The following is a 20,140-nucleotide window of genomic DNA, read 5'->3' as shown; positions in this document are numbered from 1 at the left end:
CATGTTGATAAACAGGAACAAAAAACATAAGCTAGGCCTACTTACAAACTCATTCAAGGCAACCCAGGCGCCGCATAACAGGTTTTTATTTTTATGTTTTATTCTGAGGCATTTCGTTTGAATGCAGCGGTAGGCTATCAAAAGCATACGATTTTCGGTTTGGTTTGGGATTTAATTTACTTTTTTGGACTGTGATTATATTGCTAAATGTTGGGGGGGTATCTGGGGGGTATTTGATGGTTGACTATTAAGTTTCATATAGTTGAAAGAGTGTAGGGAATTCCACCCGCTGTGGATTTATTGCGAGACAGGCAGTTGCTTTAATTCAGTCATTGAACGTGCGCTGCGCTGTGCCGGTGGCCTAAATTGATTTTTTTTTTTTTTAAGCCTACTTTTTTTTTTATTTTATTAAATTCGTAGGCTGGAATTCCTCGCGGCAACAATTGTGTTTAAACGTAGTGGCTTCAGCCTCTGGCATAAACAGGATGGCAAGCGACTGAGAGCAACGTGTTGAGACCCATTAGGACAATGACTTTTCATTGGCAACAGTATTAAACCAACCAACAATATAAATTATTAAGAAGAGCTCTTTAATTTCATTGAGTTAAATCGAAACAATGTCTTATAGTGCTCGTGGACTGATAGCCATAGGCTACTGGCAATTATCATCCCGGCCATAATTTGAGGATTTACGGGTATAGGATATGCCTCTGAATCATGTGATGCGTCCGAACAGCAGCATCTGCTGGTTGAATGTCATTGCGCTATCTATCATCGTTCGCCAAACCTTCTAATAAAAATTGTAAATCTTACACAAACTTATAAAATACTCTCAAGACAGACTTGCGGAACAGGCTGCAGGGCAACAGTCTGACAGCCTGCATGAAAATAAGCATAAATGGTCCGCACTTGTAAAAGAGTGCAATTAGGGCCCTTGTTGTTTTGCACTTCAGTGTTGTATAGTTTGTACAGTATAGCCTAGTGTTTGTTAAAATTGCACATATTAATTCACTGTTCTTGTTTCAGTTGTTATGTTGTTTAGCACTTTGTAACACACTATTTGTAAATATTTGTATAGATTTGTATTGGCCTATATGGTGTTAAAATTGCACTTGCAACTGTTATTTTGATAAATAATTGATATTCATAATTTTATAATTGTAATATGGCACAAACAAATCCCCCCCACCCCCGACGGCAAACCCCACCTACCACCTTGACTAACAAATTTTCTGCGGGAAACCCTGGGCCCCGGTTGAATTGACGTGGAATTACCCATATATCTAATGTAATTTAATTGAATCTAATATGATTAAGTTCTCTTGACATTAATTTGTAGAGCTGTGGCTTGACTGGCTAAAAGATGAGATTAAGCTTGCAGAAGATGTTCCTGAGCGAGAGAGGATGTATGAGCTGTTTGAGAAAGCGGTGAAAGACTACATCTGTGAGTTTTACCTTTTAATTGTTGGGAACTACTGTTCAAAGTTACAGTTCACTTTGCTAATTTACTAAAGGAATAAATTATTTCGAGAGATAATCAGTACCACTTGGAAGCGGCTAGTCCAACATTTAATAACATAACCTAAACATTGTGATTGCAGGTCCAGATATCTGGCTTGAGTATGCCCAGTACTCCATTGGTGGTATGGGATCACCTGGAGGAATTGAGAAGGTCAGGACTCTTTTCGAGAGAGGCCTGTCTGCAGTGGGTTTACACATGGTAAAAGGTGCTGCCTTATGGGAAGCCTACAGAGAGTTTGAGCTGGCTATTATGTCATCATTGCAGGTATGATTTATTTATTTTGCCTGATCAAATAAGTTGTTGCGTTAAGATGATTATGATAAAGCTTCCACTAGTTTTACTCTATAACATGCAATGCATAAATGGATAGTTACGGTAATTGGAAAACAAGACATACATCCACTGGAGTGATGAATTGGGCTACAGTTGCTGCAGTTTAGTACCAGATGGTAGCTTGACACATCATCTTTTAAAATTGAACATTAGTCTGGGGAGTCTGCTCTGTACTTTCTGCTGCACGAGGCGTGATCAGCGGGCATAGTTTAAATGACTCTGTATGCAATTTGATAGTCCTTCAACCAATCAGACCAACGATCAGGGTGCGCCAGGTGGATAAGCCAGTTTGTGATTGGTCCCCATAGATTTGTAATGGAAGTAGAATAGAAAAATTTGGAAAATTTCCAGCCTGAGCTTCAGGGCAAAATCAGATCGCCGGCAGATCGGGCTGGGTTTACCCAGTCTAACCAGATTGGTCATTCCATGTGAAATCAACTGGTGCCTCCTTTAACTCCCTCACATTTTCTTTATTCGCCATTGTGTGCCTCTTCATCTCAGAGGAATGCCTGCGAAGTTATACCTCCAAATTTTTGAGTATTTCTATGAGAATTTTATTGTTGGGTATACCTACCCAATTTCAGAAAAGTTACTGTGAGACCAGTTTGACTCAATAACTACTTCAGTCTACTTTAAGCATAATTAATTGGTGTGCAAACAATCAACATACTTCAGAGGTTCATTTGTGTCTTCTAAAACACTGCGCTTATTGCTTAAATACACCTGACATTTGGTGCGCCTGTCAAATGACAATGGCTCTAAAACAGTGTTTCCCAAACTTTTTTTCAGGGGACCCATATTTTAAGTGTCACAAGCCATCGTGACCCAAGTCAATATGCATTATTCGTGAATCACAAAATAAAGGTGGAGTTGACCATTATTGAACATTATGATGACATTTTATTGTTATTTCATTTTATATATGATATTTTATTGTTATGAGTGATCATCAGGCCTCTCTGAACAATTAGTACTGCTCAAGTTTTAAACAATGAAAAACAAAGCAATTGAACCAGCAATATTAAAATAAGGTATCCAATAAGTAGCATATTTGGACATTAAAATGTAGGCTATATTTAAAACGTAACGTATGCTAGCCCATTTCTTTTTCTTCTCAATATTCAATTGAACCAGCAATATTGGAACAAAATAATCAATAAAAGAATTACAAAAAGATTACAAATACAAAACATGGCTTTAATAACCTTTCAACCTTGCTAATGGGATAGGTGGGCCTGTCTGCGTATCTGTAGTGCGTTCCAGTCCGGGGTGCAGGAGGAGAGCGCAACACACATATTAGGCGCAGCATTCAGTCTATTTCTGTGCTTTGTTTTCATTTTTGTGAGCTCAGAAAATCCCAATTCGCACATATATGTAGTAGTGAAAGGAATAAGCGTAGAAATACTGGCCCTACTGAGGACAGGATATTCTGATGAAATGCTTATCCAGAATGATGATAAGGTCACAGATCCATAGCGTCTTTGCAGAGTGTGATCGCAGGTGAGCTGCAACAACTCAGTTTCTTCTGCAGGACTAAGCGTCAACTCAAGCAAATACTCTGGACTCTCAAATTCGAAGGGGTTTTGGATCCACCTTTTATCATTCAGAATGTCATACCTCTCTTTTGGGGAAATAGCGATCAAAATTCTCAATAAGCGCAGCGAGATGAGTTTGAATAAGAGCAGAGAGGTGTTTCACGTGTGTGACCGCAACATCATGTCATCTACTTCCTGAATTTTTGGTCAACGATACCCGGGACACCGAACCACCGGGGCACATGAAATTTGGTGGGTATGTAGCCCCACTAGACTTTTACGGAAAAATTTTGTTTCTTCCCCGGTGAACCCAGCCTGATCTGCCCGCTATTTATTTTTTGATTTCTTAAAAGATTGAGCTTGGTCTGGTGAAAGCCAGACTAGCCATGGAGATGGTTTTGTTTATAAATAAATAAATAACATTATGCTGATACCTTTTGCTTTTCCCAAATACAATGTAGCCTACAGGTGTAAGTGACCTTTCATCAATCCAGTTGCAATGGATGAACTGTGATGAACTGCCCTACTTGTGATTGTTGAGATTTTAAAGGTTTTATAACAATGCTACATCTTCTTTGGCTATTCTACAATCTATTCACCTTTTCAGCACCAGTAGGCTACTTTCTGTGCAGCCGCGCACACACACACTCAGGCATGCCAAACAAGCATACACAAAAGTTTCAAGAGTGGGGGATGGAGTAAAATATGGAGACAAATTGAAGTGTGATTTATTTTTGTGGAACGGATGTACAGGACTGAGCGGCCGTCATATTTTGTACCGCTATGCGGTACATCTAGTTCGTTTTACAACTCCGCTATTCTTGCCTGTCATATTTGCGGCCCCATCGCTGGTTATGCCCTCACAATTGCCCCAGTCAAGTCCACACTTAACCACATAGTCGTTCAAAACCCGAAATATCTGTTCTCCTGTAGTTCCCGTAGGGATATTCAAGCAACACAACATGTCCTCCATAAATTTATTTTCCCAGCCATACCTAACAACATAAACCAGCAAGGTTGCGCAATCTGAGACGTCAGTCCACTCTCATCCAGCTGTATTGAGACTCTCATCCAGCTGTATTGAGAAACACCCTGCTGCCTTTAGTCGGGTAACAAGCTGCTCCTCGAGGTTGTCTGCAATGTCATGTATTCTTTGTGAGACAGTGTTGTTACTCATGGGGATGCATTTTAATTTTTCAGCAGACTTCTCATCAATGACCGCGCTAACCATGTCAATTGCGGCAGGCAAAAGTAATTTTTCAGCGATAGTGTGTGGCTGTTTCTCAATGGCCACACGGTAAGCAACCTGGTAAGAGGCGAGTTGGGCTTTGTCATTTAATGTGACATTTCTGCGGAGAACGTTTGCAGATAATTTAATCTCCTGTGCCTTTCTTTGAAAGAAATCTAATGGTTTGTCCACAAATTCAGGGTGCAGTGTTTCTAAATGTCTCTTAAGTTTAGTTGGCTTCAAACTCTCGTTCGCCAGTTTTTCACTGCAAATGACACACATTGGCCTTGCATCCTGGCTAGGACCAGCACAATTTACAAAGCCGTAATTCAAAAAGTAGTCTTTGTACGGCCTTGCCGTTGTCGCTATTTTTATTTTCTTTGCAGGAGGACGAGGCTCAGATCCTTGTGCTGCAGCGTTAATGCTAGCCTCATTTTCACATAGGCCTACACCCTCTGTATTTACAACGCTAACACTAGTTGCAGATTCATTGCGGATTGGCACCTGACTTCACTCGCTTTCCTGAAGTGCACTAACCTTTGCTGATTCTATCATCATTACCCTTCTTTCTCGACATCCAAGCAAGCATTTCTCAACTTTATGTTAAACCTATCTGCAGGTAGCCTACACTCGTTCAGGGCTGGCAGATACAATTGGATTTGCCCAGAGCGGTATATATACGACTCTGGATTCGCCGACTCACTAGCTCCCTCGTGTCAGAAAGGTATATTGCAGATAGGGCTGGGATAAACGATTCTTTTTTAAACGATTAATCTAGCGATTATTTTTTCGATGCATCGATTAATCTAACGATTCATTTTTCAGTCCGATTCGAATTCGATTCGATTATCGATTTATCTCCCCATTAATTCACTATAATAGCAACTTATACATGTTTATTTACATATCTGAATGAAAAAACATGAATTTTTTAACATTGCAATATTTGTTTATTGCTCTTAAGATTCCAAAATAAGACTACGCCTATACAAGTGCAAAGTAATGCATTCTTAGTCAGAGGTAGCATTCAATAAAGTTCAGTAGTGTATGTCAATTAATTGAGTGCCTGTCATTTTAAGACGTTCGTGTGGGAATCCTTGCAATTAACATTAACACAGTTAAAAGGCTGCTGATGTGTGGATGCAATTCATAACATAGTCAGTTCAAATAACGGTTCGTAGGGCCTACTTCTTTGGACAAGCACTTTTGAGTCTTAGAAAACACTTTTCCATTTACATCAGGATTTTGCAAACATTCTGAGTCAATAAAATGAGCCCTGCATGAGTAAGGAATACAAGCAGCTGCAAGTAAGAATGCTAAAGTTGACATCCAAACAGTATTCTTACGTTAGCTTTGAGATACTGCTTGATTGCATACTGTCTCTTAACTTAGTTTAGTCTCCTCAATGTACTATGTTGTGATAAGACCTTAGCAGAGTTTAGAGTTTACTTTAACTTTTAATGCAGTAGTTTAGAACAAATTTGCGCAGCATGGACACGATGCTAAGCGGATTTAATAGCAATTTAGCCCACTGTTATATGCAGTGCTTCTATGTGGCAACAACAATCCTTCAACAATCGTGAATATTTTGTTAAATGCACATGCAGAGGAGCAGCGGGCTCGTTACGAGAGAGAGCGGGCGGGGCGAGGAAAGGCTGTGTGAGTAAAAAGTGCAGCTCAATGAAATTAATTTATCTTATCTTTAAAATAGTAGGCCTACAACATAGAACAATGTGTTCTATCAATGTGTGGTGGCCGGTTTTGATTTCGTGGTGCCCAGCCACAGATTAGTCAACGTATGGAAAACACTGAAGGTATAAAATTAAAAATATTTAGCAGCACACGTTATGCTTGATGAATCGACGCTCATATTTTGCGTCGACGTCATCGATTACATCGCCGCATTGTCCCAGCCCTAATTGCAGATCTACATTGTGACAAGGCGACCCCAAAAAAATCTCTTGCGACCCAACTGTGGGTCGCGACCCAGTCTTTGGGAAACAATGCTCTAAAATATAGGTTTATCTGTAAAAAGCACCAATCTTAATGACCCACAGCATGAGGTACAAGCCAAAGTTTTCTTTCTGTTGACCCTGCTGACAGCTTAAAAGTGTTAGATCTAAATTTTGTCTTTCATTGTCCCCTCGGGACATATTCAAGCTTGGAAAAAAAGTTACAAAAATCAGTGGTCAAAATGATCATGTGGGTCAGATGCCATGTGGTTGAACATTTTATGGGATAGAGATGAGGTATATCTCATGTAAAATTTGAAATGGTGAAATTTTCCATATTTTAGTTTATTTCGTTTTTCCATAATGTAGCTTGCACATCAATAACATTCTGAAGAATGCTCATAGAGACTTAGTTTGTCCTCACCTCACAGGGTGACAAAGCTTCCAGAGAAAGACAATTGTTTACTCTTGACAAAACTGAGCTCAACATTTGAGAAAGCTTCATGGTAACTTCAAAACTAGAAAGGAACATGCACTATTTGAAAAGTTTATTGTTTTTTCATTTTCATTTACTTTGAAATGTTACCTATGCCTGAAATGTGGTGAACATTATATAGATTGTAGGTTTAAAAAGTCTTCTTGGAAAAGTTTTAAGATCTGGCCACACGGTCATTCAGCGAACAACAGAGCATCCATAGCTGCATTTCGATTACAGAAACTGTAATAAAAGCAAGATACCCATGTAGCAGGAACATTTATAGGAACCTCCAGCTATTCAGCCCTTTCAGCTGATGTGTCTCCACTTCTTAGAGGATCTACCCAGTGCCGGTTCAGACCTCCATGGGGCCCTAAGCAAAATACTGCTAAGGGGCCCTCCTACCTGAACTCTGAGCCCTAAAATGTATAGTACCATCTGACACGTTACTAACCTGACTCTCGCCAGATGGAACGAAATTAATCTGGCGAGAGTCAGGTTAACACCTCAGTGCTCCCAATACAATCATCCCACCCCATTTTGGATGTCTGGAAGTTACCAAATATAGTGTTTTTTCCCAATAAAGGGTCTGGGCTGTTTGCTTTTGATGTTTGCTGTACATATCCCCTTGCAAAAAATAACTGCAGTTTTTTCAAAGTAGCCTACATTTCAGTTATACTACAGTAGGCTACAATGCAGTATAGTATTTTCATGTCTAAAATACTGCATTTCTGTAGTAAAGTACAGTACTATGCACAATGCAGTTTTTTGCATCTAAAATACTGAATTCCCTGGATAAGAGCTGCAAATATTTTCTCCAAAACTGCAGTTTTCATACTCAGAAATCTGCAGTTTGAGACTTGAAGTAGTGCAGTTTTTTTTTGTAAGGGTCTGTTAGCCTGCTGACTGACTGTTCTTCACCTGTGCCTGTAGTAGGCTACTTGCCAAAGACATAGGCTATGAACTGGCTCCCCTGATTCTCTTATATATTATTTCAATATTTTTTTCAAACGTAGGCTATTTTAAAAAATAATTTTAATACTTCATATAGGCCTAATTTACGATGTGCATCTACTGTCCCATTTAAAGGAATCATATGTAAGATTGTGGCCAAAACTGGTACTGCAATAACTTTCAAATTACTGTAGAGCGGTGTATCCCCTCCTCTTCCCCCCTAACTCGAGATTGCCAACCTGGATGCCGAAACACTACTGACTTCGTGATTAGTAGATAGGTGGAGGGTGGCGCATCAGGCCAAAACACAACATCAACATCAGTTGAGGGCTGCAACTTCACTTTTTAAATGATAATATCCTGGCCGGACTACTGTTGTCAGTGATGAATTTGAAATGAACATGATTTCTTACTGTCTACTGACTTATCAGGGCCATTTTATGATTAATTGAAACACATTTCTTACATACGGTTCCTTTAAAGATGCGGTTATTTTTTTCAAAAATGTAGCCAGTCGCCCGCATTAAAAAAACGGAATATGCAATTATATTTCACAACTTTGCGAAGTACTGTGACTGAGAAAGGCTGGCAAGCAAGCTGCAGAAAGATCAGGGGATTCACTTCCCTGTTAGGTAGGCCTAGGCTAGGCCAACAACACGCGCTGGAGAGATGCATGTTGACATCAAACCATGGAACGAACGCAAGTTTACCTGACTGCTGTTCCTGCTGGTCATTCTTGTGACGTTTCTTCCTTGTTTCATGCCCTGAATGGTAATTCGGTTTCATGTTCATCTTCTTAATGTATGAGGCACTGTCGCTATAACTGTATAGGCTACTTGGGAGACGGGGGAGGGGGCCTTCATTAACTTGCGGGGCCCTATGCAACTTGTGTAGTGTGCGTATAGGGAGAACCGGCCCTGGACCTACCCATTAGTCTTTGCTCTGTGATCTTGACACAAATTAAATGAACTAAAATGGCATAGTATTTGCAGTAAATACTCACCACACTGATACACCTTTGCTTTATTCTTTATTAGCATTTTGCTTCGGTGTTCGGATACAGTAACCTAAATGTTTTTACAACCTAAATGATCCACCTTAGAGGCTAAAAATATATATCTGCCTATTCTTAGATTTTTTTGGTGAACTGACACCATAGGTAACCTATGAATAATTGTCAATTATTAAATACTTATTATTTAATAGTTGTAAATGTTGCATTATGTTGGTTTCATTTGTAAATACTTGATAAATGAATATACCATCAACATTCTGATTGTTAAATTGGCAATGTTTGTTGAATGGCAATATAGTGAAGAATAGTTAAAAAGGTAAAGATCATAATAAGTAAGGGACAATGTATTGTCCGCCGGCAGGTGCTTCGACCTGAAGGGACTTGTTTTCTGATAATTACCGGCGGTCAATACATTTTCCCTCTTATTACACGGCTACTTGCCAAAACGAGAAAAGAAACCTAACACAATGAATCTTTAAAAATGATTTTGCATGTATGTTGCGTTTACTGTTTGTACCATTTTTGCAGAAAATGTGAATAAAAAACATAATCACAAAAAAAATGATTCTACTACCGTTTCGTGTCTTCCGCTGACAAAATAAATAGTTCGCCACACAGATAGAACTTGACAGTTTCAGGTGTTGCGTGGCAACGTCTTACTAGCTTACTTTCCCTTTTAATGAAATTCCATTGCAATAAGCGAACGGAATTCTTGCGGAGGGATTTGAAAGACGTTAATCAACCCGTTGCCATTGACAGCGGTAATTATATACTTTGCCGGTGATTTATATAGATTTAACATAGGCCCGAACGTTGGGAAGGCCCATTCATGTGAATGGAACTTTCTGCAGCACTCTGAAGAGCCGTGTAATAAAAAGAAAACATAAAACATACAATGTAAAATATTTAAAAATAAAGAATAATTAATAAGCAAAAAACAAAGGCAAAAGTAGTAAAAAAGTAATAAAAGACAATGTAGAATAATTTTCAAGGCAGATTCAGAATTTGTAACTTTGTAAAAGTTGGTTCCAAAGCTGAGTTGCATAACAGCTAAAAGCGGCTTCACCATGTTTAGTGCAAACAGTAGGTTTTACTAACAGGTTTTTCACCTGGGACCTGAGAGGACGAGAAGGTGTGTACTGCTGAAGCATGTCTGATAGGTATTTAGGTTCTGCTCCATTTACTGATTTATAAACAAGCAATCTTGTTTTAAAGTCAATTCTGACTTACTGGAAGCCAGTGCAGGGACTTGGAGTAATGTGGTCAGTTCTTTTTAGTTTTTGTTACAAAATGCAGCAGCAAGGATTCTATCACCTGAAGCTGTTTAATAGTCTTTTTAGGAAGTCCCTGTGAACAGTCCATTGCAATAATCAACCCTGCTGGAGATAAATGCATGAATGAGTTTTTCTAAGTCATGTTTTGACATCAGCCGTCAGTTTGGCAATATTTTTGAGGTGGTGAAAAGCTGATTTAGTTATCGCTTTCATGTGGCTGTTGAAATTGAGATCACTGTCAATTAATACACCAAGATTTTTAACAGTATCCTTTGCATTCAACCCTTTTGTGTCAAGGAGAGTGGCAACCCTAAGTCTTTCCTCCTTTTTACCAAATATAATTACTTCAGTTTTTTTCTTTGTTCAGCTGAAAAACATTGAGACATCCAGGTGTTGATTTGTTCTATACACTGACACATAGAGTCAAGGGGACCATAGTTGTTTGGTAGGGAGCATATAGAGGTTGAATAATAGTGGCCCCAAGATCGACCCCAGGGGAACACCACAGGTCAAGGACGTTGGTGTTGAGGTACAGTTTCCGATGGCAATAAAGAAGCTCCTTTCTTGTAGATATGATTTTAGCCAGTTGATAACTATGCCTGTAAATTCAACCCAGTGTTCCAGTCTGTGTAGTAAAATATTGTGATCAACAGTGTCAAATGCTGCAGTAAGGTCCAATAGCAGTAGGACTGATGTTGTCATTGAAAACTTAATGAGAGCTGTTTCAGTGCTGTGATTTGCCAAAAACCAGACTGAAAGTAATCAAGGGATTAGCTACTTAGGAAGGTGGTTAGTTGATTAAAGACTACTTTTTCAATAATGTTAAAGTGGCTTTACAACAGCTGTTTTTAGTGACTTAGGAAAAGTGCCAGACAGCAGTGATACATTTACAATTTGAAGGACATCTGCTGCTATAAGGTGAAAAACAGTTTTAAAGAAATTGGTAGGCAGAGTGTCTAAGACGCATGTGGAAGAGCTGAGATTCTGTACCGTTTTTTCAATTGTTTCGTAGTCTATCAAGCTGAACTCTGACATCAAGTTAACTTTCCCTCTGTTTGTAGCTGGAAGTTCCGGTTGTTGAATTAGTAATTGAGCAGATATGTTGAGTCTGATTTTGTCAATTTTTCTTTTGAAAAAAGATGACAACTCATTGGATTAATTAGTTGAGAGAAGATCAGGTGCTAATTGTGAGGGGGAATTTGTTAACCCTCTAGGCGCCACAGGCGACTATAGTCGACAAGATGCGGTACTGAATAAAACGGCCGATTTAGTCAAATAGGGTGTCATATTTCGTTCGACTTCCACTCCACTAGATGGCAGACATGTCATACGTCATCCCCGAGTCGAAAAAAGGACACGCTTTAAACAAAACTTTCTAGCTACAGCGCATTGAATCAGTGTATGAAATACCGGAGCTAGTGTGCGTGTGAGCCACTTTGTCAGAGCGATATTGTCAACGTCAGCGAGTATTTGCATTAGATTATCGTCTAATGGCATCAAAAAAGTTTACCTGAAATGAAGTGTTGGGTCTTCTATTCGCGGACCCTGATTCTGAAGGGGAATATCTGCCTTCAGAAAATGACGGTGATTCGTTTAGTGAGGCTTCAGATGCGTCCCTGCCTTGCAATGATGCAGCTGGACAAAGTGAGAGTTTACTCCATAGTTTAGCTTACACCAAGCACAAACGTTGAATCGTTTGCCCAATGTCACTGGTGGGAATAATGTTTCACAGGTTCGGAGTGTTCATCGGGAAGTTAGCAGGGTGTTATTGGTGTGGCGAACGAGGCTGGAGGTAGCCTAATATCCATAGCGCTAGCTTCTGTCTTCTGAACGTGTGCCTCTCCACAATCGCGGCGACAGTAACGTGGTGGAGCCTTTGTCTAATGCCACTGGGTATGTTAGACGAGGTCGAAGTGCTCATAGGACAGTTAGGGGGGAACGTAGTGGCAGTGTGGGGAGTCGCAATGAGAATGACCGTAGGCCTAGTCCGAGCTGCGCACATTTTCTCCACTCGGCGCGCGCGAGGCAGATCTGGCCATGCTGCTCGCATGGTGGAGGTGGTGACACGCTCTCTCCCTCTCCCACACACACACACACACACACACACTCACACACACATTAGGTCATGCATAGTCTATCACAAGATGATGGGAATGCCGGCCCTGTATGGATAGGGATAGGGAGTCATTATCTCTACAGCAAAAGGCCTGCTACATAAAAAAAAAAAAGTCAGCCATTTAGTAATGATTTACACTGTTGATTTGCTATCTACTTCCCTGATCATTTAGGACATACAGTACACTATGTGTTCCTTTTTGTGTGTTCATGTCCTTGTGATGTGTGTGTCTTTGTCAGCTAAGAAAAAAAACAAAAAAACATCAACAAAAAGAAAAAAAATACTAACATTGTCTCTTGTCTTGTCTCGTCATCTCACTCCTGATCTGTGCCTTGCCGTGGCAAATGAGCTTTTGAACTAAACAGGTCTTGTCTACTTGTGTTTGTGTGTCATCTGAATAATATATATGTGCCCCATACATGGAATCAGAGTGCCTACTGTATGTAGTAAATGGAAAATCTCTACAGCAAAAGGCCAGTCTACCGCTACATGCATTTGGTTTGTTTCTGCCATTTATTAGTAATGATTTACACAGTTTGTTCACTACTTACTATTTACCTGAGCATTCAGTATTGTGCAATATAGCATTCAGAAGGTGAGGGACATTTTGGGGGGAAAGAAGTGGTGCATTTATCATTCAAACATGCAACTTTTCATGAAAATTCTATAATCCAAGATGGCCGCCACCATATGACGTCATAATATGCAAATTAGATATAAACATTTAATCTCTACATAAACTTTGGGTCATCCTTAATATTTCTCTAATTTACAGAAAGTCTCTATCTCTTATCACTTTTAAGATATAGCCTTTTGAAATGAAGATGTCAAAATTGATCGTTTCGGAAAAAAACCTCTGGCGCCTAAAGGGTTAACTTATCAACAGTTGAAAATACTGTAGAATACGAGTGTTATTTGAACTTCTACTGATAATGTTAGAAAAGAAAGACTGTCTTGCTTTGCCTATTTCAGAGTTATATGTGAGGAGCATCTCTTTATGGATTTCATAGTGGATCTGAAGTTTGTATTTATGCCATTTTCTTTAAGTCTTCCTACATTCTCTTTTTAGGAGTTTAACCGCTGGATTTTGCCTCCATGGTGCTTTCTGTTTTTCCTTAACTTTCTTGAGTTGTAATGGAGCAATGTCATCCATAATGTTTGCCATTTTTGCATTGAAATGATCAAATAAGTCTTCTACCGAGTCTGACAGTTGACTTGATGTCTGTGAAAGTGCTTGCTCAAAGAGAGTGTGTGGGAACATAGACACATTAAAGTACACGCAGAAATTATCGGATAACGCCAGGTCTTTAACAGCTGTAGAGACATTGAGACCCTTTGTGATCAACATATTATTATTTATATTTATATTTTTTTATATATTATTTATAACATATTACTCACTTTTCCACATCATCTCTGTACAGCCTGTCCCTGGAGATGTGGTTACACCTGAGCAACAGGAGCTGCTCAATACCCAGCTTGAACGCATTAATTCACTGTTCCGTCGCCAGTTGTCCGTGCCTCTCATGGGTAATGTATTTGCTCTTTTAAACTGTGGTCTTTCAGATCCCCAATGCATACAGATGCATCTCGAATACGAATATAATCCCCATAAGTCCCCATGATTTATTTCAAGAAGTGAAATTTTCATATACTCTACATTCATTACACATGAAGTGAAAATGTCAAGCCTTTTATTGTTTTAATGCTGATTATGGCTTACTGATCTCAAAATATTAGAATAAAAAAAGTTTACAATACAGAAATATCAACATTCTGAAAAGTTGGCTGGCCTACCAAGCATATTAATACCATGGTCCGCAAACCAGTTACTAGTAGTTTTGCCACTGTGGGCAGGTGCCAAGTCCTGCTGGAAAGTAGTTAATCTCATCATCCCCATTTGATTTATGTTATGAACATATACTTTCATTTGGGGTTATTTGTAATGGCATTTTTCCATTTCCCAATAAAAATGAACAATGATCATGTTTTCCTCTACTTTGAATAAATGACACCTCTTTCATGACCCACTCTTACTCTGAAGTTATGTACAAAGAAGAACTTGTGTAAATGGGAGAATATGACTCGAAGTGGAATAGGCCTACTTCTTGTCGAGGTAGTTAGAGGAATTGTTGAAAGTCCAAGCCTATCATACTGCGTATTTGCTTATTAACAGTATTGAAAAAAAAATGGTAACACTTTACTTGACTGTGTCGACATAAGTCATAACTATGACATGACACTATCATAAACATGTATGACTTCTGTCATTAACTGTCATCCAGTTTTTGTCATGACAAGTTGACATTGTTGATTTGGACATTGTCTTGATTTGGACAACTTGAGATTAATGGATGACAGGATGACATTGCCAGAGGAGTTTGTCATGACAGCTTGACATACACAGAAAATCCACCTCTTTTTGTGTTCATGACATGTTTGACAATGATTTATAATTAGATGTGCAAGATTAGAGACCAATTCTAGCACTTGGTCAGATAGATGTGTGACAGGATATTTCACAAAACTGGATGTCATGAGCCTATTATAACAGTGTAATGGATAGATTCTTGGACCTAAAGTAAAGTGCTACCATTTTGATTTGTTATGAAGATATCATGAAGGATAGAACTGACTGTCATGACGCCATTATTACAGTGTAACAAATAAATTCTTAATTAAACTCAAGTGATACCATTTTGATGTCATTAAGATATGAAGGATAAGATAAGTTTAGGTATCATTGCACAACAAATAATCTTTTTAAAGGGACACCAGGTAACGTTTTTGTGTACGTCATCTTCGTAAGTCGGTATATGGTTAAATGACTCATTACAGGGCAAATGAATACTCTCTCGCCCGCCCCTACTGCCTGTAGGAAGAATATCCCGCTTCAGACCGAGCGAGGGCTCCACACGTATCAACACGTACGGAGTTTCATAGAGAAAAAGCATCAGGCTTGCCTGGTGTCCCTTTAACACAATGTGCTGTTAAAATCTCTACAGAAAGAGGTGGATTTTCTGTTTGTCATGTCATGACAAAGACGTCCTCTGGTAATGTAATCCTGTTTAATGTCAAGTTGTCTTAATAAGGACACTCCAAACAAATTGAATGTCAAGTTGTCATGACTAATACATGTTCTGTTAATGTCATCCTAGTTAATGTCAACTTGTCATTACAAAGACATCCCAAACATATTTAATGTCAACTTGTCATGACCAAGACAACTTCTGGTAATGTCACTTTGATTAATGTTGAGTTGTCATAATCAAGACCACTCAAACAATTTGAACATTTTGGCTTTTCTTTGAAGAAGAACCTTGGCTCAAAGATCATTCTGATAGCATAATGGTGTCATGTGCCCCACAGATATGGACGCTACGTATGAAGAGTACAGTGAATGGACAGAAGGGGCTGTGCCCAAAATGGTCTCCCAGAGCTACAAAAGGTCTCTACAGCAGATGGAGATCATCAAACCTTTTGAGGAAGCTTTGGTAACTAGTAGGATAATGTTCACTGTAATCGAGCATGCAACAAATACATTTATATCAGAATTCATCATAAGAAATTCTGTGATTGCCCGTGGCCAGATGATTGACCAAAGGCTTCTGCGAATCAGCCTTGATGGTCTGACAATGGCAGTCAGCATTCAGTCTTGCATTTAGCCAATAGAGTGAAAATTATGTCAAGAGAAGTGTAAGAGGCTGCTAAAAGGAAAAGTGGGTTACTTAATGACATGAAAGAGTAGACCTAGTTTAAGCAAATTGGCTTGAAAAAGGGTAAATCTAGCAAAGGCATTTGGTATCACTGAAACAGTCCTTTTACTGTGTTGATAAAGAATGTCATATGCCTACAATGCAAATCTATAACGGAAATAAATTACTGATATCTCAATGAACCACAATGACATCAATATTGGTCCAAGTAATGTGTTGGCATGTGATTGACGACAAATATCTCCAGCAGAGGTTCCGCTAGACTTTTTTTTGGACCGGACAAAATGTATGTTAATATTCCAATATATGTTTTAAACAGCCATAAAATTGTCTATGCCTTTTACGGCAATAAATTACAAACTATATCTTTCAACAATGCAGTTTAGTAAGCATACTCACCACCAGGAGTTTGCTTTTTATCAACTTTGCAAGTAGCTAAAATAGGCTAGTTTACTTTCATTCTATGAAGTCACGCATGCTGTATAATGCACAAACACTGTGAACTGACATACTGTATAGCCTACATAATGCTACACGCGCTATAACGGCGTGGGCTCGTTCACACCATCACATAATGATGGACAAGAAACGGTTGTAAAGAATAATAATTTATTTAGAAATTGCAATCAAATCAGGTCAATAATGTGCGTCTAGGGTATGTTGGTGCAATGTTGTGCGTGTATGGATATAGTGAGCGTCTAGTAGATCAGTATCAGGATGTTAGTTGTAATGGAAGAAAATTATCATTAAGATAAGAAGAGTGAGATGAAGAATGATGGAGAGCGTGTCCGTGAAGGAAGGAAGTCAAATAGGGCCTATATGAAAGGAAAGAGTGCCCACCTGAAAGAGAGAGAGAAGCCCCTTTATAGCCCACTCCCTAAGTGCAGGTGAAACCAATAAGGCATGTGGGCCGCCCAGGACACCTACTGTAGGCCTACCACTGTCTGTGCACTGACTGAACTAGACCTATAGGTGTCGTGGTTTTCACCCAGGTGGGCGTCACAACTCAGAAGTGGAGAATCGAGTTGGGCAAATTTCAAGTGGATTGGTAATGTTTCGCGTTCGGGCACACGTGAGCTTAAAAACACAAATCGTTCATCACAAACAATGAACACAGCACTCATCACACTTTACTGAAACCCAACAAGGACCCAACACATCCTTCTAGCTAATGCCCTTTGTCATTAATCAACACAGATCTGAAAATCATCACTAAAACTTTAACTACCAGTATAGAATCAGACATTCATCAGATGACCTCAGTAGACTTTTTAACCTCATCAACATTGATCAAGGACAACAGCATAAAACCATAATTGTATCACTATTAGAGATGTGGATAACCATTATTTATTGGTTTGTTGTGGCCGATACCGATACGATAACCGATAATATTGCTCTTGAAAAAAAACAGCATTTAGTATGTCATATAATTGCAGTAATTTTTTCTACCACGGTGTGCTAAAATGCTACAATTATTCTTAATTTCAATTTTCAATTTAATTGTACTTATAGAGCGCAAAAACATTATACATGTCTCATGACTCTTTACAGAGTGTTAGACAATAAGAGAAAAGAAAAGAAGGCCCATGGGTAACAGGGGCGAGGAAAAACACCCCTAGAATTGGAGATACATATAGGAAGAAACCTTGAGCAGATCCACGACTCAAGGGCCTGACCCATCTGCCTAGGGTCAGAAACAGGACAGTAAGGTCTGTATACATGACAAATGCATATGTTAGTCAGGTGTAGAGAATAGGACATGGTGTTTAAAGCCACCTGAGGTGAAAGTTACAAGAGGTGGGATGATTTCATATCCGGTATGAAAATGCATTAATGCTAATTTAGTGTCAAAGTTCAATAGTCCAGCATAGGAAATGGAATTGTCCAGGAGACTAGGAGAAAGGGCATGTGGTAGGTCGGCAGTACGGGCCAGGAATCCGGGCAGAGTTGTCATAGAGAGGTGGTGGGTCGCTAGGCTGTACGGGCCAGGAATCCAGGTAGGAGGGCAGTCATAGGGATGGGACTTCAGGTGAGATGAGTGAGAAGATGGCCAAGCACACGGATGACTGATTACTAGTGATGATATACCTCACAATTGAGGTAAGGGGGAAGAAAAAGAGATGTAGAGTGGGTTAGTATTACTGAAAATCAAAATGGTTAATGTCAATAAGTAATCAGTAGTACTATATATTGTTACAGTATACCATAGTGAGAATAGGCAAGAGAGGGAGAGTTGAGAGAGAGAAGGGCAGAGAGGAGACAAGGGGGGGTTGTACGGCGTGGCACATTAAAGTCCATGACGGCACTATGCTATAGCTGCATAGTATGGGTATGGTCAGTGACACGAGGACTCAGCAGGGTGGTCCATTCCAAAAATCCCTGAGGTGGGTGAAGTTCCACACCGCACCATACCTAACTATGGGAGGCAGTAAAGAGGTATGTTTTAAGTCTAGACCTAAAAATAGGGAAGGTATCTGCTAGTCAAATTGAGGAAGGGAGATTATTCCAGAGGATGGGTGCCGTTAGCTGAGCAGCTCTGCCTCCTACCGTAGTTTTTGAGATTCTTGGAATTACAAGAAGGCTAGTATTCTGTGATCGTAGCGGTCTGGGTGGGTTATATGGGACTAGGAGATCTTTAATATATTCAGGTGCCTGGCCATTAATGGCTTTGTATGTTAGAAGTAATATTTTGAAGTCAATGCGACTTTTAACAGGCAGCCAGTATAGGATTGCCAGGATAGGGGAAATATGTTCATATTTTTTAGTTCTAGTGAGTGTGCGAGCAGCTGCATTTTGTATAAGTTGTAAGCTCTTTAGACAGGTGTTATTGCAGCCAGCATATAGAGCATTGCAATAATCAATCCTTAAGGTGACAAAAGCATGGATTAATTTCTCAGTGTCTGGTAAGGATAAGGACTTCCTTATCTTTGAAATGTTCCTTAAAACAGATTACCAAAACTTCATTTTACCATTTATGTGATTATTTAGTGATAGGTCTTGGTCAATTGTAACTCCTAGATTTTTACCACTTGTGGATGAGGATAGTCGAAGATCAGTAAATGTAGCCTATGATGAGGATAGGTTATCCCTCATCTTTTTAGGACCTAAAACCATGACTTCTGTTTTATCGGAGTTCAAAAGCAGGAAATTATTTGTCATCCATGTCTTTATGTCTCTTATACACGTCAAGTTTGGGTAACAGAGTCAATTTGTCAGGTTTTATAGAAAGGTATAGTTGTGTATCGTCTGTATAAGAATGAAATTTAATGCCATGTTTCCTAATTTCAGAGCCTAGGGGAAGCATATAAAGAGAAAATAACAGGGGCCCTAGTAATGAGCCTTGAGGCACCCCGTATTTTACCATAGTCTGGGTAGATGGTTTATTGTGAACTTGTACAAATTGTCTGCGGTTAGAAAGGTATGATCTAAACCAAGCGAGTGCGGAGTCTTTAATGCCTATCAAATGTTCAAGCCTGTGAAGTAGTATGTCATGGTCTATGGTGTCAAAGGCAGCACTGAGGTCCAGGAGGACCAATATTGATATATGTCCATTATTGGCAGCAATGAGGAAGTCATTAAAAACTTAAACTAAGGCTGATTCAGTACTGTGGTGAGCTCTGAAACCAGACTGATATAATTCTTGGATTTTATTCATATGCAAGAAGGCACCAATTTGTCTGGACACTATTTTTTCTAGTATTTTTGACATAAAAGGGAGATTACATTACATGAAGAGGAAAAAAACATATATATGTTGCACCTGAGTCACAGGATCAGCCAAACTATGAAAAAAAGTGCGACTTATAGTCCGGAAAATACGGTAGATATAGGCCTATAGTTAGCCAGGTTGTTAGGGTCAAGGGTAGGTTTTTTGAGGGATGGCTTAATAACAGATAACTTAAACGACTGTGGTACTGTACATGCCCTGATAGCAGTGAATTATTTATAATCTGGAGCAAAGCATTATCCAAGAAAGGGAGAGCAGTCTTCAGAAGATGGGTAGGAATATGATCTAGT

The 20,140-nt window shown here is 39.3% G+C and overlaps 1 protein-coding gene across 1 annotated transcript in view; it reads left to right on the top strand.

The window, feature by feature from the left end:
- The window catches only part of sart3 (spliceosome associated factor 3, U4/U6 recycling protein), a 135,972-nt gene that overhangs the window by 9,909 nt on the left and 105,923 nt on the right, over positions 1 to 20,140 (top strand). Inside the window, exons 3-6 of the mRNA XM_042101385.1 lie at positions 1,340 to 1,444; positions 1,602 to 1,786; positions 13,829 to 13,934; positions 15,774 to 15,898. Of these exons, the coding sequence (XP_041957319.1) occupies positions 1,340 to 1,444; positions 1,602 to 1,786; positions 13,829 to 13,934; positions 15,774 to 15,898 (521 nt within the window). The remainder of the gene's footprint in view (positions 1 to 1,339; positions 1,445 to 1,601; positions 1,787 to 13,828; positions 13,935 to 15,773; positions 15,899 to 20,140) is intronic.

This window comes from Alosa sapidissima, chromosome 8 (genome assembly GCF_018492685.1).
Source record: "Alosa sapidissima isolate fAloSap1 chromosome 8, fAloSap1.pri, whole genome shotgun sequence".
In the NCBI taxonomy this organism is placed as follows: Eukaryota; Metazoa; Chordata; class Actinopteri; order Clupeiformes; family Clupeidae; genus Alosa; species Alosa sapidissima.
The sequence above is the reverse complement of the archived record's forward strand: the minus strand, read 5'-3'. Positions and strand labels throughout refer to the sequence as shown.